The sequence below is a fragment of the Mesoplodon mirus genome (assembly GCF_964341445.2).
Source record: "Mesoplodon mirus genome assembly, chromosome: 15".
Lineage (NCBI taxonomy): Eukaryota > Metazoa > Chordata > Mammalia > Artiodactyla > Ziphiidae > Mesoplodon > Mesoplodon mirus.
In genome coordinates, this window is record NC_138991.1 from 67,075,872 (window position 1) to 67,099,370 (window position 23,499).

General features: G+C 42.8%; 1 protein-coding gene across 1 annotated transcript in view; it reads right to left on the minus strand.

Annotated features, from left to right (window-relative positions):
- Positions 1 to 23,499, minus strand: part of DZANK1 (double zinc ribbon and ankyrin repeat domains 1) — a 65,720-nt gene that overhangs the window by 18,523 nt on the left and 23,698 nt on the right. The window contains exons 9-12 of the mRNA XM_082645503.1: positions 18,290 to 18,403; positions 11,447 to 11,539; positions 3,947 to 4,111; positions 2,404 to 2,611 (exon numbers count right to left, since the gene is read on the minus strand). Coding sequence (XP_082501629.1) covers positions 2,404 to 2,611; positions 3,947 to 4,111; positions 11,447 to 11,539; positions 18,290 to 18,403 — 580 coding nt within the window. The remainder of the gene's footprint in view (positions 1 to 2,403; positions 2,612 to 3,946; positions 4,112 to 11,446; positions 11,540 to 18,289; positions 18,404 to 23,499) is intronic.

The window sequence follows — 23,499 nt, forward strand, 5'->3', positions numbered from 1 at the left end:
CTGGCTATACTAATACCAGACAAAATAGATTTTAAGACCAAATAAAATGTTACTAGATAAAAATAGGGACATTTTATAATGAAAAAGGGTATCATGAAGGTATAACAATTATAAACAATTTTAAGTATGTACCTAATAACAGATAACCAAAATACAGGAAGCAAAAACTGAGGGAAATGATGGGAGAAACAGACAACTCAGCAATAATGGTTGGACACTTTAATACTCTATTTTCAAAATGGATAGAACAACTAGGCAGAAGGTCAGCAAGAAATAGAACACTTGAATGGCACTCTAAACTAGCAGGACCTAATGGACATCTACGGAATATTCCACCCCCAAAAGAATAAATATTCTTCTCAAGGGCACATGGAACATTCTCCAGGACAGATCATATGTTAGGCCATGTCAAGTCTCAATAAATTTAAAAGGGTTAAAATCATACAAAGTATGTTTCTGATCACAATAGAATGAAACTAGAAATCAATAACAGACAGAAATTTGGGGAACTCACAAATATTTGGAAATAAAATAATTCTTAAACAACCAGTGGGTCAAAGAATAAACCACAGGGGAAATTAGAAAATTCATTGTTGAAAGAAAATGAAGATACAACACCAAAACTTATGGGATGCAGTGAAAGCAGCACTCACAGGGAAATTTATAGTTGTAAATGCCTACATTAAAAAAGAAGAAAGGTCTCAAATCAAGACCTGAACCCCACGAAATAAATAAATACATAATTTCACCTAAAAAAAAAAAGACCTGAACCTTTGACCTTGAGAAACTAGAAAAAGAGCAAACTCCATCTAAAACAAGAAGAAATAAGGAAATAATTAAGACTAGAATGGAAATTAACAAAAGAACAGAAAAACAATACAAAAAATCAACAGGGCTTCCCTGGTGGCGTAGTAGTTGAGAGTCCGCCTGCCGATGCAGGGGACACGGGTTTGTGCCCTGGTCCGGGAAGATCCCACATGCTGCCGAGCAGCTGGGCCCGTGAGCCATGGCCGCTGGGCCTGCGCGTCCAGAGCCTGTGCTCCGCAACAGGAGAGGCCGCAACAGTGAGAGGCCCGCGTACCGCAAAAAAAAAAAAAAAAAAAAAAAATCAACAAAACCCAAAGTTGGTTCTTGAAAAGAGATCAGCAAAATTGGCAAATCTTTATCTAGACTCACCAAGAAAAAGAGAAGTGACTCAAATTGCTAGAATCAGAAATTAAATAGGGGATATTACCACCAATCTTATTGAAATAAAAAGGATTATAAAAGGATACTATGGACAACTGGATGCTAATAAATCAGGTAACTCAGATAAAATGATGCTCAGCATCATTAGTCAGCAGGGAAACGCTGATCAAAACCATAATGAGACGCTGCTCCACACCCACTAGGATGCTTGTAATGAAAATGTCAGATAATAACAAGTGCTGATAAAGATGTGGAAAAATCGGTACCCTCATCCACTGCCAGTCAGAATGTAAAATAGTGCAGCCACGTTGGAAAACAGTCCAGAAGTTCCTCAGAAAGTTAAACATGTTACTATTTGACCCAGCAATTGCACTCCTATGTACATACCCAAGAGAAGTGAAAACATATGCTACAGAAAAATTTCTACGTGAATGTTCAGAGCACCATTATTCTTAACAGTCAAACCTGTTCACACACACACACACACACACACACACACACACAAAGCTGGACACAACTCAAATGTCTATTACTGATGAACATACAAATAAATGTCATATATCCACACAATAGAATATCACTGAGCTATTAAAAAAGAGTTATTAAAAAAGAATGAAGTATTGAAAACATGTTACATGGACAAAACTTGAAAACATCATACTAAGTGAAAGAAGCCAGTCACAAAAGACCATATTATATGCTTCCACTTATATGTCCAGAATAAGCAAATCCATAAAGACAGAAAGTAGATGAGTGATTGTTACACCCTTGGGAGCGGGATGTACAGGGTTTACTTCTGGGGGGATGAAAAGGTTCTAGAAATGCAGTGGTGATGGCTGTACTGCTCATGTACTAAAGGCCACTGAATTGTACCCTTTAAAATGGTTAAGATGGTGAATTTTATGTCATGTGAATTTGCCACAATAGAAAAAGAGATTATGGCAGCCAGCAGTAACGACGCAGACTAAGCACATTTCTTTGTTAGTAGTACACATTCTTATGTGCGACTTCAATTACCAACGCGACAACGGGGCTAAGAGTCAAAACATGCTAAAAGTTTAAGGAAGTGCTATTATTCATACAAAGCAAAATTACTTGAAAAAAGAAAAATAAAGGCACTTCTTGTACATAAAAATGAATCGAAAGGAAGATAAAAAATGGAATTTTCTTTCAGGGAAAGAGTGGGTTCCCTTCTGAGAGGAGAATGTGTCTCACCTCTCCCTGGGCTGACGGCTGTGAGGAGAGGTTTATGGTCACTCATTTTCTCCTGCCTCTGCTTCTGAGAAGCCATTTCCAGTTCTTTTTTTGCCAGGAGGGTCCCAGACGGGTAGAACAGGCCAGTGGTCTGTGTGCCCACATCCTTCTTAGGCCCAGCATCAGGCTTGGGCAAAGGAACATTTAGGGGCTGCCAGGCAGATCGAGGCTGTATGAGCAAGGCAGAAAACATTAAAAAAAAAAAAACCAAAACTATAATATAAATTAATTAATTCTCCATTTTATCACAGAAAACAATTCTAATCAGGAGTAAAAGTATCTCCAAAACACTGTGCTTTGAACTAAAAGGGGTTTTCAGGCCTTGCTTCACCTTCTTTGCTTGTTTTTCCCAGCAACTCCCAGCCTGAGCCCTGAAGCCAGCCCCACTCCTTATCCACTGACTGTCTCAAATTCGGCAAATCAACTGATGCTCCCTGTCCTGCCGCCTGAGGTCTGGAAATCTATCCTTTCAGCTCTACAATCCAGAGGAGCATAGACTTTACTACCCATCCACACTCAACTACTGGGCACCAATATTTTCTCTGAGACACTCTCCTGCATCTGGGCCTGGGGACCTGAGAGGACCACCATGCAAGGATATGTACATTGCACACTGCACAAAAGCACTGCATCTAAAGGGGTAATATTCACATAGTGGACATTGTATGTTTGCATATTTATTAGGACAATTTTTATGGTAAAAGAAAATGTCTAACAAAATTAGTAAATTACAATCCATTTCTAACAGATGGCAGTCAATTGTCTTGAGAAAAAAGACACCATGTCTCATTTGCACAAAGGTGCCACCTCGGTTATTGGCAGTCCTGGGATCTGCAAGTGTTTTCATTTGGGTTAAGAAACCATGAACTCCCTAAAAATGAATGCAAAGTTGCTGAGTGCACGTGCATTCTCTCTAACAATCATCAATCTTCAAATTCTTCTAATGAAGAGATTTGAAGAATCTAAAGAGGAGAAGAAACCCAAAAAGTCTTTCTGTAGCTTAGACAAATTCATAAAAGTCTAACACAAAGCTGGTTACAGATTAAGTCCTTCTGAAAATAACCTTGTGAGATTTTCCTTCAATATGCCCAGTTGTTATAAGTGGCGAAAGCAATTTTACGAACCCAATATAAGTTTTCTAAAATATAAAAGAGCAGGGGGAAAGTTCTTGGCGCGCTACATAAGAAATTCATGAGACGAGAGTACATTCTATCCCACATATTTTAAAGCTCCCTAATGACATTACATCTATTACCTTGCACATGCAGTTAGACCTCGATTTTCTACAGATAAATGCATATTTACATCTTTGAATTCTGAAGAAGTCACTCGAGTGTTTAAAACATAATGTGATTGAAGTTATTTACACACCCAGTTGAAAGTCCATGAGAAAGGTCTAAGTGTTTCAGCTATCTTCCCCTGGGTTGGCTCACAGGGTCGAGAACACAAATTCAGAGTCACAACCCCTTCCTGGGTCCAGTTCTTACTACCACGGAGGCCTCACCTCAGCAAAAGGGCCAGGTTCTCCAGCAGCTGGAGCCAAGCTGCTCTCCACACTAGGTCTTGCCAAGGACTTCACGCAAATACCACAGGAGCCACAGAATCGTGCAGTTGGGTGATTGCTGGCTCCACATTTATAACAAACGGAGTAGCAAGTTGCAACGCCAGGCTAGAGGATAGAAAATACTTTTATATTTTCATGAATATCAGAGACACAATTTTCCCATACAAATTACGCCCATACCATACAATCTGCAGCCATCCAAAGAACACACGCCCATACCCTCTCACCCTGTAATTCTACCTTCTAGAATTTATCCTACAGATGGACAAATTCACAAAGACGTATATTCAAGGCCATTCCCTGCAGGATTGTGGCTTTAGAGGAAATAACTGGAAAGAGCCAGCCCTAAACGTCCAGCACCAGGGGATGGTCTGAACACACCACAGGACATACAGACAGCAGAAAAAAATGAGGAGGTTAGTAACGAGATACACTGCTAGGAGCAAAGAACTGGGTCTGTGTTCATATTAAACTACCAGTTACTTATTAATGCATCTAATGGCTGAAAGAAGACCTCAGAAAGTGGGTAACAGTGATTACTTCTGGGGGTAGGAGCCGTGGGACTAGGATGGGAAGGGAGACTAACCCTTCACACAAAACCTCTTGCATTATTTACATGTGACCCTTACTCCAATAAATAATTCTGAGTGTTTCATTAAAAAGGTAAGCAGACAATTCATAAAAGAAGAAAACACCAGGAGTCAATAGATGAGTGAAAAGTTTTAACCTCAAAAAATGCAGATGAGAACAGCAATGAGAGACCTTCTCAATTTGAGAGAACTAATGATCTCTGTCTGCAGATTCTTAGGGAAATAGGGGCTAGGACCCAAATCCCAAGAAGCGATTTCAGCAAGCCTGTGGAAGGGAGGAGCCTGGCTCGGGGTGGTGGGGGCGGGGCCCTGAGGCACAGAGAAGCTGTGTTAAAACCCCCATGGAGGGCTTCCCTGGTGGCGCAGTGATTGAGAGTCCGCCTGCCGATACAGGGGACACGGGTTCGTGCCCCGGTCCGGGAAGATCCCACATGCCGCGGAGCGGCTGGGCCTGTGAGCCATGGCCGCTGAGCCTGCGCGTCCGGAGCCTGTGCCCCGCAACTGGGGAGGCCACAACAGTGAGAGGCCCGCATATCGCAAAAAAAAAAAAAAAAAAACAACCCATGGAGGCTCCGAAGCAAGCTTCCCCTGCTCTCACGTGGACGGGTGGACACAGGGACGTACAGGCGGGTCAATACTCCAATCCCCCTCCCAATCCAGAAGAGAAGGAAGCCCCAGACCAGTGCAAACCTGGAAATACGGTGGTACTTCTGGCCCAAAGAGTAAAACTATGATGAGCTTCACCAGCGGATAAATTAGAACAAAGAGCGTGCGCTCCTTCATGGAAAGTCGATGAAACTGGTGCCTCACCTATCTTGAGGCTCCCGTTACCTGGGACGCCAAAGGCAGCGTGCCCACCGCCCTCGCTGTGAGGATGTTACTAGAGAAAAAGCCCGAGGAGAGGGGGCGGCCTGAGGGGTCACGGCTGAGGCTCACGCTCTCTCCTTCGGACTCTGGTTTCCATCTGGCAACGTCAACTTACTTGCCACCCCTGACACAGGAGAAGAATTATTTTCTTCGCGGGAGGGAGTTGGGATTGTCTCGTGAGACTTTCTGAGACTCTGGCAGGCGGACCTGGACTAGAATCTTTGCTCCGGCTGCTAACCCCCCCGGCAGAGCTGGCCCGCGGGCGCCCTGGTCGGCTCTGTTTACAGATGAGGGAAAGCGAGGCACCGAGGGGGTGAGCCCCGCGATCTGAACCCAGGCCAGCCGATTCTACGCTATAACCTGGCTTTCATCCACGACTCCATGCAGCCCCTTCAACACAGTGGCTCCCTCACGGGGCGCTCCTGCGGCGGGATTTCACCTGGTTAGGCGCAGCGCAGTCCGCAGGAGTGCTCAGCACAGGGTCAGGCTCCCTGTGTCAGCTTCCTTCCCACTAGACCTGATTTCCTGAAGGGAAAGGACTCTCATTTCACACTTTTCCCCACAAGCACAGGACCTGGGACACTGGCACCTGGGAGCCATTCAAGTAGTTACTGAATGAATCAATCGATCAATGAGTAACTGACTCCACTGATAACGGAATGTGTGCACACATTACAGGAAGTGTTTACTAAGGATAATTTTTCCTCAAAGAAAACTATGCGCCCAGTGTATCCTGTTTTACTTCAGGGACTGCTCTGTTGTCCTAAAACAGACATCTATCCAGAAAGAGGCTACACCAGCTCCCAACATCCACAGATTCTAAGAAGACCCCTTTAGTATATACTTATCCTCGCACCATTTATGTGCAATTAAAGGAAGACTCTTTGGGATAAAATCAAAGGAGAAACCCTTTGGAAACTTTTCCTTCAGACTTAGATTTCAATTTGTCCTGCTGTTAAAGCAGGGTTTTGATACAAAACTTGCTAATCTGGGTTTCTAAATATAAAGACTTCAGACCTTTCATTGAAATGCACAGTGATTCAGTTATACATATATACATTCATACGTATATGTGTATATATATATATTCTTTTTTCTCTTAATTTCTTTATAAGCCATACAATTGTTTAAAACATAAACCACAACATTCTTGAAGGGTTTATGATGTATAAAAGTGTAATATGTATAACTGTAACATAAAGGATGGGGGAAAGGATATGAACCTATATAGTTGCAAGATTTCTGTATTTAACCTGATGTGGTACAATAATAAATAATTAGACTAAAAAGTTAAAAATGTATATTTTAATCACTAGGGCAACTACTAAAAAATAATGCCAAGAAATACAGCTAAAAAGCCAACAAGAAAATTAAAATATAATTCTAAAAAGTATTCAAAAACCCCCAAAAGGCAAGAAAGTAGGAACAAAGGAAACAAAACTGATGGGAAAAATAAAAATCAATAATCAATAATAAGGGCTTCCCTGGTGGCGCAGTGGTTGAGAGTCCACCTGCCGATGCAGGGGACACGGGTTCGTGCCCCGGTCCGGGAAGATCCCACGTGCCGTGGAGCGGCTGGGCCCGTGAGCCGTGGCCGCTGAGCCTGCACGTCTGGAGCCTGTGCTCCGCAATGGGAGAGGCCACAACAGTGAGAAGCCCGCATACAGAAAAAAATAATAATAATAATAATCATCATCATCATCAATAATAAAATGGTAGATCAAAACCCAAACATATCAATAATTATATTAACCTTTGATGGACAAAACATTCCACTTAAAAGGCAGAAATTATCACAGTGGATTTTTTTTTTAGAAAGGAAAAACAAAATTTAAAAATTTAAAAAATAAAAAGGAAAAACAACTATATGGAAGCCACAGACAAGGTCCAACTATGTAGGCTGAAAGTAAATAGATAGATAAAAATATTCCATGTAAACAATAAAAAAGAAGGCTGGAGTGGTTCTGTATCAATATAGGATGAAACAAGTTTAGGGGAAAAATGTATTACAAGAGATAAAGAGGGAAATTTCATAACAATAAAGGTTAGATTCACCAGGAAGACATAACAATAAAAAATGTTTATGTGCTTAACAAAATACATGATGCAAAAAGTGACAGAATTAAAGACAGAAGTAAACAATTCCAGAATCATTGTTGGAGGTTTTAATACCCCTTTCTCAGCATTTATCAGAACAATTAGAATATGATCAGCAAAGACATATAAGATCTGTGCAACATTACACTTTGACTTCATTGACATTCATAGAATACCCACAATGACAGAACACACTTTTAAGTGCAGCTGGTATGTTTTCCAGGTTAGACTATATACTGGGCCATAAAACAATTTTCATTGACTGAAAATAACTCAAATCATACAGGGTTATAAATGAGTAACAATAAGATAAGGGAAACCCCATATATTTGGAAATTAAACAACCAACCTATAAATAAATCATAGGTCAAAGGAGAAATCACAAGGGATGTTAGAAAATATACTTTAATAAAATTTTAATAAAACTAAACTGAATTATAATAAAAATACAATTACATAAATTTGTGGAACATTGCTAAAGAAGTTCTTAGAGATAAATTTGTAGTCTCTTTTTAAAAAGAAGAAAAATTTTATTATTTTTTTTTATTATTATTATTTGTTTTGTTTTGTTTTGCAGTATGCGGGCCTCTCACTGTTGTGGCCTCTCCTGTTGCGGAGCACAGGCTCCAGACGTGCAGGCTCAGCGGCCATGGCTCACGGGCCCAGCCGCTCCGCGGCATGTGGGATCTTCCCGGACTGGGGCATGAACCCATGTCCCCTGCATCGGCAGGCGGACTCTCAACCACTGCGCCACCAGGGAAGCCCAAGAAGAAAAATTTTAAATCAAAGATTTGAATTCTCATCTTAAGAAATCAGAAAGAGAATATTAAATAAAATCTAAAACAAAGAGAAGGAAACAATAAAGAGCAAAATTCCAAAAAACGAAACCAAAAAATAGAGAAAATCAATGAACCAGAAGCTAGTTCTCTGAAAAGATCAATAAAAGTTTTAAGTCTCTATGGGACTTCCCTGGTGGTGCAGGGGTTAAGAATCCACCTGCCAATGCAGGGTACACGGGTTCGAGCCCTGGTCTGGGAAGATCCCACATGCCAAGGAGCCACATGCCAATGCGCCACAACTACTGAGCCTGTGCTCTAGAGCTCGCGAGCCACAACTACTGAGCCCATGTGCCACAACTACTGAAGCCTGTGCACCTAGAGCCCGTGCTCCACAGCAAGAGAAGCCACCACAACGAGAAGCCCACACACCGCAACGAAGAGTAGCCCCCCTCGCCGCAACTAGAGAAAGCCTACATGCAACGAAGACCCAACACAGCCAAAAATAAATAAATAAATATTTTAAAAATTGTAAGTCTCTAGCTGGAGAGAGAGACTGAGAAAAAGAGAGAAAAGGCAGAGAAAGGATGAGAGAGAGAGAGAGGAAACTGAGAACACAAATTACAAACATCTGGAATGAAAGAGGTGGTCACACTACAGATCCTACAGACATTAAAATGGTAAAGAGGGGATGTCATGAAAAAAATGCCTGATAATACCAAGCATTGGTGACAGTGCAGAGAAACTGGAACCTCCGTATCTCACTGGTAGGAATGTAAAACGGTACAGACACTTTGGGGAAAAAGTACGGCAATAGTTTATAAAATTAAAGAGGAACTTAGATGGAACCAGCAATCCCAGTCCTATGTATTGACCCAAGAGAAATGAAAACTACGTCCACACATAAACTTGCATGTGGAATGTTCACAGCAGCATTATTCATAATAGCCTGAAACTGGAAACAACCCAAGTCCCTGTTAACTGGTGAATGGATGAATTCGTTATATTATATCCATACGGTGGAATAGTACTCAATTATCAAAAATTTTTAAAAATTAATACATACAACATGAATGAACCTCAAAACATTATGGTTAGTGAAGGAAATCAAACACACACACACAAGAGCTACATACTTCCTTAAAAGGCAATGCCACAGTGTCCAAAGGGATGAGTATTTTCTGGGGCTGGTGATTATGGGAGGGGCTCAGCTGCCAAGGAACATGAGGAAACTTTTTACGGTAACGGGACTGTTCCGTATCTTTACAGTGGTGGTGGTTTAAATGACTGTATATAACTACCAACAGTCATTAACCTGTAAAATTAAAATAGGTGAGTTTTATTGCTTAATACCTCTATAAAACTTGGAACAAAAAGAGTTCCTTCAAATCAGCTAGTCTTAGACTGTCAGTAATTAGATACAGCATTAACAGATACCTTGGGGAATTCCCTGGCCATCTAGTGGTTAATACTCTGTGCTTCCACAGCAGGGGTGCATGGGTCCGATCCCGGTAGGGAACTAAGATCCCACAAGCCACGTGGTGTGGCCAATTAAAAAAAAAAAAAAAAGATATCTTGGCCAACCTTCCTGTTAAGGGGGGAATTGTTGTAAATCAACAATTAAAAGGAAAAATTTAAATAAAAAGCAGAGAAAAGAAGTTACAAGTATATGAAAAACAAAGATTTTTTTAAAGGTAAATTGTGTCTCCTCCAAAGAGGAGTCCTAACCCCAGCACCTGGGGTTAAATTTTTTCTTAAAAAATGTGACCTTATTTGGAAATAGGATCTTTACAGAGGTAATCAAGTTATTATAAAATGAGGTCATTAGGGGGGCCCTCATCCAGTATGACTGGTGTCCTTATAAAAAAGGGAGACAGAGAGACACACACCAGAGGGAAGAGGGTGTGAAGTCATACAGGGAGAAGGTGGCCAGGTGACTGGGGTGATGCACTCCACAGGGAGCTGGAGAGAGTCCCTTCCCTAGAGCGTCATGGACAACAGGGCTCTGGCAGCATCTTGATTCTGGACTTCAGGTGCCCAAAACTGTGAGACAATGAAATTCTGCTGTTTCCAGCCACTCGGTTTGCGGTACTTTGTGTTGGCGGCCCCGGGATCGCAACCCCCTGCCTGCTGATACTAACGTGCTGACTACACCGATCATCACATGCTTGTCCAGCTTCCCAAGTAACTGCTCCGAGATGAGAACAAACCCCCCAAACAGAGAGAAATATTATACAACAGCCCCAAGGAAGCAAGTATTTTCCTTCTAAATTGGCTAGTAAATGCCAACTTCTTCATGGGATTGTTAGGCCAGGGCAAGAGCCACCAGGAAGTAATTTTAAACTTCATCAGAACATTTTATAAACATAAAACAGATCAGCTACACGGAACCTATTCACTATATTTAAATTCCTTCATTTTAAACACTCAAGTTAGGCTGGCAGGAAACCCAACGATGGGTGCCCACCATGCTCTCAATTTCAAAACACAGCAGGCACACTGTGGAATTGAGTCTCTTTTTGATTAAAGCCTCATTTCACTTAAGTGCTGAAAACTCACTTATTTTTGTTTAAAATACTACCTATAGTTGTTACCAGCACTTGTACTTTGCAACTTGCTTTCCTAGGATCGGGAATTTGGGACTTGACATGTAGTATAAAATCAGTATGTGTACATTTTGCTTATTGATATGCTGTGATCTGAGGGAATCTGAAATGTTTTACCAAAATAAAGCTTTAATTTTTCTTAAAAACAAAAACAAAAACAAAAACAAAAAACACAGCAGGCACAGTCCACACAGACGTGCCTGCCTGTGAGTGAAATGTGAACGGCCTCTACCCCACTGGCTGCCGCCAGCCTTCCATGCAGTCACTAAATGAAATTGTAAGAAATTGCCAACTTGACTGAATCACCATGAAGACTTTGAAAACAGTTTTGTACTGGTGAACATAGAAATGTTGCTTTCACTTTACCATGAGCAGCTTCTTTTGGTCTCTCCCCTCTCTTCCCCTACAAACTTCCTCTCCCTTCTGCAGACTATATTTCATATCACTAACGCTGAACATTTATCAGCCATTAAAATACAGGGCTGGCACATGCAGTCAACCTACCTCTTGTGATGAAGGCAGGGGCCCCTCACAGGTGACACAGTATCTCAGGTGAGTAGGGTTCCCTGTGCCGCAGGTGCGGCAGATCACTTTCTCCTTGAAAACAGAGAATGAGAAATACATGTTTCCATGGAGGCTCTCTAATTTCTTCACAGATAAATGTATTCATTTTTCCTGTCAATTCATCTGCATAGTATAGCATACTAGGACAAAAGGGTGTTAATAAGGTGGAATAATATAAGAGGTACATTATCTACCACCATGATGATTAGCAGTCAGATATTCTGATGATTTCATGATCTAAAACTTATCTTTCAAAATAACTTACATGGAACACAAGTTTGAATACACACACACACACACACACACACACACACACCATGCAGAAAGGGAAACCATATGTAGCTGTGCTGATTTGAAGTGGCATCTGTAGGTTGATTCAAGTTTAAGGTTTTATTTCAAGGCATGATACTCTGAAAGCCATGAAAGCCAGAACTGAGAAGTTTCATACTTATTTAATCATGCTTTTTATTTCTTTCTCTTATTCAGTATTTAGTATGTAAATTCTTTAAGTCCAATAAATCAAAGTACTGTTCAAAAAAAAGAGAAAGAGGGCTTCCCTGGTGGCACAGTGGTTGAGAGTCCGACTGCCGATGCAGCGGACACGGGTTCGTGCCCCGGTCCGGGAAGATCCCACATGCCGCAGAGCGGCTGGGCCTGTGAGCCATGGCCACTGAGGCTGCGCGTCCGGAGCCTGTGCTCCACAACGGGACAGGCCACAGCAGTGATAGGTCTGCGTACCGCAAAAAAAACCCCAAAAAACAAAAAAAATCACCACCTTAAAGATATGAAATTTTTATGAAAATAAATAAATAATGAAAACTAGCATGACAGGGGCTTCCTTGGTGGCTCAGTGGTTAAGAATCCTCCTGCCAATGCAGGGGATATGGGCTCGAGACCTGGTCCAGGAAGATCCCACATGCCGCGGAGCATCTAAGCCTGTGTGCCACAACTGCAGAGCCTGCGCTCTAGAGCCCACGAGCCACAACTACTGAGCCCTCATGCTTAGAGCCTGTGCTCCTCAACAAGAGAAACCACCACAGTGAGAAGCCTGTGCACCGCAACAAAGTGTAGCCCCTGCTCACCGCAACTAGAGAAAGCCTGCACGTAGCAATGAAGACCCGATGCAGCCTAAAATAAATAAATTTATTAAAAGAAAAAACAACTAGCATGACATAACTCTGCCCAATCCCAATACTGCCTTGCAAAACTCTCTTTAAACAGAGTGAAGTAAGTCAGAAAGAGAAAAATAAGTATCGTATATTAATGCATATACGTGGAACCTAGAAAAATGGTACAGATGAACCAGTCTGCAGGGCAGAAATAGAGACACAGACATAGAGAACAAACGTAGGGACACCAAGCGGGGAAAGCAGTGGGGGGGGTGGTGGTGGGATGAATTGGGAGACTGGGATTGACATATATACACTAACATGTATAAAATAGATAACTAATAAGAACCTGCTGTATAAAAAAATAAATAAAATAAAATTCAAAAAAAATTTTTTTGAATTTAATAATCTTTGTATTTTAGAGCAGTTTAAGGTCCATGTCAAAACTGAGCAGACATTACAGGGAGTTCCCATATACACCCCTGTCCACACACACAACCCCCCAGTATGAACATCCCGCACCAGATGGTGCATTTGTCACAACCAGTGAAACTGCACTGGCACATCCTCATCTCCCAAAGCTCACAGTTTACCTTAGGCTGCATTCCTGTCAAATTCTCTTTAAAATCGCCCAACCACAGTACTGAAACCCTATAAATACCTTTCCCCACCTTCTCTCTTCTGAGATGCTGCTAAGATGGTCAAAGTGCTGGTTTATCTCACTGTATTCGGTCCAGTAAGCACAGCCTTCTTGGTCGACAGGTTTTCCTCATGGTTCCTGGGGTGGCTTTTTGACACCACGTGGCTCACTTCTTGAAGAGCAGTGACCATGACCCACAGATAAAAACCCTGTATCACAATCACTACATCATAGATTCATGTATGTCCGTAGGGACAATGTGGGACTCAGGCCACCACCAGACAGCCTTACTGAGGATCCTAAACATTTACAACAAGCACTTTATAAAAAGCCAAAACCCTCATTTGCTGCCTCATCCACAGCATTGGCAACACATTGACCAGTTGAACGGTTCCAAGCAATTTCGTGGACCCGGCTTAGTCACTGGGGTAACACTTTTCCTTACAAAGCAGCTGGAAGATGAGAACAATTTTCTAATCTCCCAAATGATAAGCTTTAATTGACACAAACCAGTAGGTAGTGGCAAACTTAATCTCAAAGAGGATTTTGTAAGATGCCAAGGTCAACTTGACACAGAGCTGTGGTTACACTGGCATTAGCCCTGAATCATTGGGCGAGGGGCTGGGGTCTCATAGGAGGTACCTGTGACCTCGCTGTGTGAATCATCAGATCTCTTTCAGAGTAATGACTTCACGAGGATCCCAGCCCTAAACCTCACAGATTCCAGGAACCCCAGACACAAGGGGAGTCCTGGAGGTAAAACATGTGTTGCTAGTTAGAGCCAGAAGGAAGCTGAAGGTCTCTTTCTAAAAGAGTTCATGTGTTCTGGTGAAAGGGGAGATGCTGACATTAGTTTTCAACTGTAGAAAACGGCCAAAGGGATGCCTTTGTTTTTTGTAAAAGAGTGAAAGAAAGAAAGAACGAAAGAGGGACTTCCCTGGTGGCACAGTGGTTAAGAATCCACCTGCCAATGCAGGGGACACAGGTTCGAGCCCTGGTCTGGGAAGATCCCACATGCCGCAGAGCAACTAAGCCCGTGAGCCACAACTACTGAAGCCCGCGCGCCTAGAGCCTGTGCTCCGCAACAAGGAGAAGCCACCACAATGGAAGCCCGCGCACCGCAACGAAGAGTAGCACCCTCTCTCTGCAACTAGAGAAAGCCCGTGGGCAGCAATGAAGACCCAACACAGCCATAAATAAATAAATATTTTTTTTTAAAAAAGAAAGAAAGAAATGGGAGGGAGGCAGGAAGAGGCAAACAAACAAAACCAAATTTAAATGTGTGAATATATATAAATATGTTTCTGTGCATCTAGAAAAATACATAGAAGGACACTCACTAAGCTGCTGTCATTGGTTATTTCAGGGGATAGAAACAGAGGTGGGGTGGGGAAATTACACACTTCATTGGGTATCTTTGGACTATTTCACGTGTTACTGAAAGCTAGAAAATTTAAAAAAACGTAAAATCCTCTCCTATTCTGAAATACAGGCCAGAGGATAAAAGAAGAAACTCCTGCTACTGTATCTTCTAATCCTGGCAGTAGAAAAAAGTATCTGATGCAGCAAAATTCCTCAGCGTTGACAAGGGCTTTACATCAACACAAGAGAAGCCTGCCACAGCGGGTGGGTCTGTCTGCATCACAGCAGGAAGAGGACCGATGGTGCTTTGTGCACTTTGTGGAGTGAGATGGAGACCAACCTAGAAATGGGAGGGAGGCATCAACTGGCCTTGCTGGCGCTTTGGGGAGGGAAGGCACGCTGGCTTCCGTGAGCAGCTTACACAGGTGTTCCCACTGACCTCAGAGGAGGCTCTCTGGGTGAGAATGTGATCTAAAAATCTGTCGCCCTTGTAACATCTGGGAAAGCCACTGGGATGAAGATTTCCAACCAGGGTCCTTCTGTGGGTAGCAGCAATACTGAATGTCCCGTCGTAAAAATCAGGCATTTCCCACCAGATCAGGTGTTACGGTGACAAAGGTCTCTCTAAAAATCAAGTCTGATTAAAAGCCGTCCTTGCTTTTAACCCTCCAGGGTCCACGGGGAAAGAAGGGTATAGAAGGCACCATTTTCCACAGCCCGCGGGCCCCGCCAGCATTTCTGCAGCTCACGAAACCCAACTGCTTGCAAAGTTTTGGAGCACATCCTGCAGTTTCTGGTCTCTGTGCATCTTTCTGGCACGCCCCCCTCCTCCACCTCATACCTGGACACACACCCACGCATCACTTCTCTTTGTCCCACCCCTTCCCATATGGCAAATGCCTGTGCCTCCCACAACTTCTGCTCAGATGATACCCCCTCTTCAAAGCTATCCCTGGCCCTGGCCCCCGACAAGAGCTGACGAATCCTCCTCTGTGCCCCCTGCCACCATGGCAAGCGGGGGCCCAGATCATTGGGGCAGTGGGTGCAGGGGTCACAGCCCGGGGAATGCTGTGAGCAGAGCCCTAGAGGGTGGTCCGGGAAGCAGCAGCTGGTAAAGCCACATCAAAAGGTGCCTTTGAAAAAGCTCCTCAGTACCTGAGGGCTGGCACGGGAGGGGCAAGGTGGAACCCAGAGAAACTGGGTGAACCTGAAGGAAGGTTCATGGCTGTGCCTTGGTGAGGGATGCCAGCTGCCTGGGGACCTCGCTCCTTCCTCAGGCTCCTTCCCCTAATCGTCCCTGTTCAGTGACCCTAGAGCAGGTGTCCAGCGACTGCTTCTCAGGCTCACACCACTCCCTGTGCCACCTGGCACTGCTGGGAGCTCAGACTTATTCCAGTAAATTCTTAGGGTGCAGAATGCATTGTGTACGTGGTAAAGTACACAAAAAAGAAGAGGATGGAGTGCCAAGAGTGACCCAAATGCTTTGGTAAAAGCAGCACACCTAAAGCAGTATAACTAACAGTATAAGACATACAGCTGTTGAAGTCATGTCTTTATTAAAAACAATAGTAAATCATATGAGTCCAATGTTAAAACAGACAAAACACCAGGGAAAAAAAAACACCGTGCCAACAGAAATGGTCATGAGATTCTCACTTCTGGAGATAATGATAAATGTACCCTAAATCATTATTTCCTAACATCTTGAGAAAGTTAATGTTTCAGAGAGCCCTTTATTGAAGCTGTGCCTATTTGAGGCATTTTTAGCTAATGTGAAGCTTGGGTACTCAGTAATTTCATGATTCCCTTTGAAAACTCAACATCAGAAGGCAAACAGGCTTGATTTTCTAAATTTCATCTTTGAATTATCAATTGATTTCCTCATTATAAGGTATATGTTCTGCCTTTGGCCCATTAATAGAGTAGAAATCAGTTTCAAGTGATTGTCTCTCTCTCATCAAAACTGTACTTTAAAAAGGGGTCACTCTCAGGAATAAAGACGCAGACGTAGAGAATGGACTTGAGGACATGGAGCGGGGAAGGGTAAGCTGTGACAAAGTGAAAGAGCGGCATGGACATATATACACTACCAAATGTAAAATAGATAGCTAGTGGGAAGCAGCCCATAGCACAGGGAGATCAGCTCGGTGCTTTGTGACCACCTAGAGGGGTGGGATAGGGAGGGAGGGAGGGAGGGAGACACAAGAGGGAAGAGATACGGGAACATATGTATATGTATAACTGATTCACTTTGTTATAAAGCAGAAACTAACACACCATTGTAAAGCAATTATACCCCAATAGAGATGTTAAAAAAAAGAGAGAAGGCAAAAAAGGGGTCACTCCTGGATTTGACCCTCCTAATCACTATAGAAGTCCTATGTTTATCCTCAACCGAGGACTTACTTATACCTTTGTACCCCCTGTCTCTCCACAACATGGGAAGAACTCTGGATTTCAAATGCTGAAGGTGACATGATATATACTGAACTTGGCTCTCAGCCAACACTTACCCCCATTCCCCCTGTTTTGAATAGTTCAAAGGGTTCGAAATGATATTATCTTCAAATATCCCGGATAATGTAAATATTAGTGAGAACAGGTGCTGCTGTGATTGACAGAACAGCCAAAACCATGGTGACTTAAACAAGAGAGAAGCTGGTATCTCACTCTCAAGTATAGGACGTTTGGAGATGGGCCTCCAGGGCTGTATGGTGGCTTCCTGCAGTGACTTCTAAAGTTTCTTAAGATTGAAAATAGTCATCAAACAAAAAGATGAGTAAATTTTCATCTACCTGACTTTGGCCCAGCCAGTTCTTCAGAATCTCACTTCTGAAGGTTTACTTAGCCTGGGATACTTTTGAACATTTTTTTTCACAGTGAAAGGGAGCTGGGACATGTAAGAAAAAGTGGACTCACCTTTTCTCTCATAAACTTTGCCCGCATAGACTCCACAAGGTCATTTTCAGAGTGTTACAGTTCTAATTGTACGTTAAGTCCACGCACTTCCCTTATTGCTAAAAATTCTTGCTTTTTTAATCCCCAAAGTTATCTTTATTAAATCTATTTCATCCTCTAGTGAGCTTTACTTGAGGTCAAGTAAAAAAGGAGGTGAATGGGACTATAAATTTAAAAATGGAGAAAAGATACAGTTGTATCTTTTCAATTTTGCTCAATAATTCTACCAAAAAAATTTTCACGGCATGACGTCATTTGTCTAACAAGATTTTTTTAATGTTCGTGATGATACTTAACTTTTTCATCCATGTGACTAGTTGTAATCCTTCTTTTCTACGTAATAGAGACCCATAATCAAACAAAGAAAACGAAAACATGAAGTGACTTTAAGGACAAGATGAAAAGTCAATATTGATTACACTGTTCGAGTTTAAATATATGAAGTAAACAATTGTCTGTGTTAGCTGCAGTGCAATTTGTCCTCCAAATCCATGTTCAGGGAACACATTTCTGTGTATCTCTCTTGATATTTAGATCCTACTGGCAAGTCAAACTCTTGGGCAGATGCCTTTCCAAAAATGAGAATGGATTTTGTTCACAGGTATTAGCTTATCAATTGTTAGCCAATTCCATCAGCTGAAGAAGATGTTTAATGGTTCGAACATTAATTTCTATGTGTTTTATTCACACTTTTACAGATTCTCATTTCATTACCTTCAAGCGGAGGTTGGCCTGTGGCTGCAGCTGTGGAGTGAGAGGAGCCTCACAGACCACACAGATGGGCGTGTTCATGGGCACCAGGTTTTCACATTCTGCACATAAGCCCATCTGCACAAAGAATGAGGTCAGGTTGGCAAAAACTGAAGGTATAAGTAGATCTTAAAACGTAAGGTTGAATTTGCTTTCGTAAAAATTCCTTTTAAATAATTACCACTTTTATTCTTATTTCTTTCCTATTAAAGTAAAAACATGTTTATTGTAGAAAAGAGAGGTATAAAGAAGAGAAAAAATAGCTTACAGCATGATGGAGTGAGGAAATGGACACATCTTCTCTCCAAAAAGCAATGATAAAGTTGGATAAAACTTTAAAAATTCTGAAAGTCAACCAAAGACAGACAACAAACTGAAAAGTAATGAACTTCGGGCAAGGACACCACACGTCTGTTGGGTCTTGCTTGGGCTGTCCCCATCCTCCTCCAGCTCCGTCAGCGCGGAAGCTCCACAGAGCAGGGAGGGCTGTGAAAAGCAGCAGGTTTGCGGCTGCTGATGAGCAGGGCTCGTGTGATTTGGAGCATGGTTAAGGTGATGATCTCAGTGGCAAGCAAACAGGGAGGACAGTGGATCCACTAGCCTGAGCTCACGGTCCTGTTTGGGGCAACTGATGAACCAGCAACTAGCCAGGGACTTGACGGGGAGTTCCAGAAGGTAGGTCATCTCTAGGGGGCTTGATAAACTCCTCCCACACCCTCAGTTGACTGGAGGATGTTTGCATGTGCAGCGTTAGACCTAAGAGGGTCCAACAAAGTGAAAGAGCGGCATGGACATATATACACTACCAAACGTAAGGTAGATAGCTAGTGGGAAGCAGCCGCATAGCACAGGGAGATCAGCTCGGTGCTTTGTGACCGCCTGGAGGGGTGGGATAGGGAGGGTGGGAGGGAGACGCAAAAGGGAGGGGATATGGGAACATATGTATATGTATAACTGATTAAATTTGTTATAAAGCAAAAAAATAAAATAAAAATAAATAAAAAAAAATAAGAGGGTCCAAGCCACCCACACATCCTTGGCTGCACATGAAGGTACAAGAGAGCTCAGCATAAAGTAAGAGCTGGGGAAGACCTGAAAACAGCCTGAAGTTTGAATGTTCCGCCCAGCCCACAACAGATCCCTCAGCAGAGACTGGAAGCCTTGGAGGACCAAGGTGTTTGAGCACAGCTTCTGGCCAATCTTCAGTTGAACTCTAAGCTATGCACACCCAGGGCTGATCCCAGGCTTAAAAATAAAACAAGGGGGAAACTCTGATATTAGTGGCTGAAAACTGCAGGGAAGACAGGCTTGAAAGAGTTAATCCAAGTAAAGAAACAAAAAAACCAAAACAACAACACAAGGAGAAAAAGTCAGAATCCAGATTTATTATACTATCTAAAATGTCCAAAATTCAAGAAAAAATTGTGAGATGTGCAAAAAACAAGAAAGTGTGACCAGTACTTAGGGGAAACAAATAGTCAATAGAAATTGCCCCTGAGGGGAGGAAAAGAAGATATATTGGAGCAAAACTTCTGTGTATTACTGGATTTAAGTTAAATTATTCTGAAATAGACTGTGAGAAATTAAGGAGTATGTTGTAATCTCTAGCGTTCTCTTAGAAAATAACGTTTACAAAGAAAAGAACTTTTTAAAATAGTGAAAAAAAAGTAGGAAACATAGGAATGAAAATGGCATACTAAAAATTATTTATTTAACACAAAAGAAGGAAGCAAAGGAGGAACAGAGGAACAGAAAAGACGTGAGACAAATAGAAAACAAACAGCAAAACAGCATATGTAAATCCAACCATATCATTAAAGACATTAAATGTGAGTAGACAATAACACCACATTCAAAAGGCAGAGACTGTCAGATGGGATAAAAAAATGAGAGGTATACCCGACTAGAGACATGCCCTAGATTCAAAGATACAAATAGGTTGAAAATACAAGTATAGAAAAAGGTATATAATGGAAATAGTAAGGGTAAGGGAGCTAGAGTGACTGCATAAGTGTCAGGAAAAAAGGACTTTAAAAACAAGAAATAATCCTAGAGACAAAGAGAGACATTTTGTGATGATGAAAGGGTCAATAAATCAGGAAGACACAGCAATTATAAGTGTACATGAACATAACAACAAGTCCCCAGAATACATGAAGCAAAAACTATGAGTCAGCCTTAAGATAAGCCTCCATCTATCACCTGACGACTCTAAGCCCCAACTTTTACTGGTGGACCACAGTGGCGTTTGGGAACTCTAAGGATCAGCATCAACTCAGAGCTAGTATCTAGTAATATCCCAAAGGTTTAGGCATTTCCTTTTCCTCAAGGCACAGGCCTCTCTGGAAAAGGCTTCAAGGATGACCTATGACATGTACTTGCAATGATGCAGGGTCCATCCTCAAGGACACCCAGCCCCCCTTCAGTTAGGGAGCTGTGGGTTTGTGAATCGACTTAAGTCTTGAAACTGGGTGACACCCTTGGATGTTCCACTGTGGTGGCTCAAGTCACATATTTGGCTACAAAACATGTGATTTTTTTTTTCTATTATATAAACCAAGCAAGACACTAGTAGGCTGCCCATCTGTTTCATTCTTAGGAAGACAACGATCAGATTCTGATTACTGATATGTTGCTGCGGCCTTTTACAGGAGATGTGCCCACCCTGTCTTTGGCAGTTAAGTGCTGCCACTTGACCTCTGGAATCCCGTTAGCTCCCTGAAATCAGGGAGCCCATCTCAAGAGTGGCATCGCCCCATGATCATGTCTGGCCTCCAAGGAAAGCAGCCATGGAACTTTTCAAGGATGCAGGTGCTCCTTTCACTAATATGTATTCCTAACTCTATGCCTTAGTGAAGGACATGTCTTCTGGGCCTTCCTGTGAAATGCAGGTGAGAGTTGGGGGCACACAGGACACACCTGACAAACCTACTCCAACATGATATCAGGAAAGACTTAGCATCGAGTCTCACTAACCATAGGCTACTACTGAGTCCAAGTTTTAGTCAGCCAACCCAAAAAGCAGCTGGAGTCACCGCCAGCTTCATTAGCTAACATATTAAATCAATCCAGAATCTATAAAAGAGGCATGCATATCAGTGAATTTGGCCCAACTTAGTGTTATATTCTGCCCTCATTTAAAATCCACTCCCAGACTTGTCCCCCAAGATTCTGCCAATATACGTTAGCAAAATTGTGCTCTTCTTTTCATGTGTAAGCTTTTTGTCCTGGATCACAGAGTACACCTGTCCCTCTAGAGAAGCTGGGATTGGACCATAGTCATGCTACAGGATGGCTATGGTGAGTCTTGATGAGAAGACACATCCCCTTTCAAGGCCACTGTCCCAGGCGAGGTTATCACAGAGATTTCAAGGAAAGGAAGGCTAGCATCCTCAGACAGGAGGGCCAGCTCATCCACTGGCAGAGTAATTTAGGGAATCAAGAATGTGCGTTTCATCTGGGTCCAAGCCAACATCTCCATTCCCAGTTTCAGGATCCTGTTCTGTCCCAATACACACCCAAACTTTCGCAAAAGAAATGTGGTGATAAAGTGAATTCAGCTTATGCTGTAACTCACCAACATATTCAACTAAAGTTTGTGTTTGCTTTCAGCAGCAAATCCCTGGAGCTACAAGAAACAGGTTCTTTTGGGGCTGCCATGGGGGCACTCTGGTTCTTGGATTATGAGTGAAAGGTCCTGAGCTTGTCGGTTTCTGTGATGCTCCCAGATGCTCAGGAGAACCGTCCACACCACAGCCCTGGTATCATCATTGCTGCCACAACCGTCAAGTGCAGCGGCCACCTGGCCGCCCAAGAGGCTTGCTTTAGGTGATGCTTCCTCACCACCAGACCCATGTGATAGCTTGATTTCTTGTGATGCCACTTCATGCTATGAATTACCAGCAGCCTGTTTCCCATGGGCAAGGAGCTCAGCACTGCTCCCGAGCAAAGGGAAGGACCAAACCCCTTCTTTGCAGGTCTAGTTCCTGGGGCTGCTCCTGTACCAACTCTGTATCAGTCAAAATCCAGTCAGGAGACAGAAACCTCAGGGTAATTTAAACAGGGAAAGTTTAATATAAATAGTTATTAACTAATAACAGAGGACTAACTGCTAGTGGTAAAGCTAGGGTAAAGCAAACTCTGAAGGATACAGGACTACCCAGGATGGGGAGAGCCACTGCTGCTCCGGCTGAGGCAGAGGACCTGAAGAGGATCCAATCTGGAAGAGGCACTTACTGAACCGGGTGTGGCTGTCACCCACTGGATGGCAGAGAAGTTCACTGGGGTGACACAGACCAGAGCTGGCCCCAGAGCAGGCGGGATCCTATGAAACTCATGAGGACTCTCCCCCTGGGGAGCTGGCAGGACATGCTGGGAAGCCACGTGCAGGCTGCTGATGAAACGTGCTGGGAAACTGCCCCCTGGGATGCCTGAGGGGCTTTCTGGAAGCTGGCTGGGTACCTGTGGAGCCCACTGAGAAGTGGTTCATGAGATGCCATGCAGTTGACCGGGCTTCAGCACAACCAGGTGTCCTGCAGGTTCGCTGAGCACCGTCAGAGCACAGGGAGAGGGAAGCCCGGCAAAAACAGGAAGAGGAGTCAAGACCGTTCTCCCGCAGCGTCCCTCCCAGCAACGGGCCTCTACTGACAAAAATTAACATCAACCAGCTGGCAATGGAGAAATCCACAAGGCAGGATGAAGAGGCACCCCTCTGCATCTCTCTAATGAGACCCTGAGTGTCTTGGGTCTGGGATCCTAGGAGTAGGATCGCCCCTTTGAGTACCAGAAACCCAGCTGAGAGCAGGACACAATAAGAACTCAATAGGTCAAATTACAAAGCTGTTTATACATTAGAGCACGTTAATAAATATCATTTACAGGCAGTGTAGATGTTGCAAGTGTCATCATTTTGAATATTTATAATCCCTGATAACCTTTTCTCCCTGTAATAACAAAGAAAGTCTTGAAAATCTGTTTGCAGGCCAGTAAAAAATAACTTTGACATCACACCCATGAATATAAGCAGGGAAAATTCAAACCAATGAGACCTGTTCATGTTTTATTTGCTGCACCATCTTTTACGAGGAGTTCAAAATATATCATGGAAGTAAATTGACTTCTACAGCATATCCATTCAGTATCTGGCCACCTGCTTAAATGCATAACTCAATCCT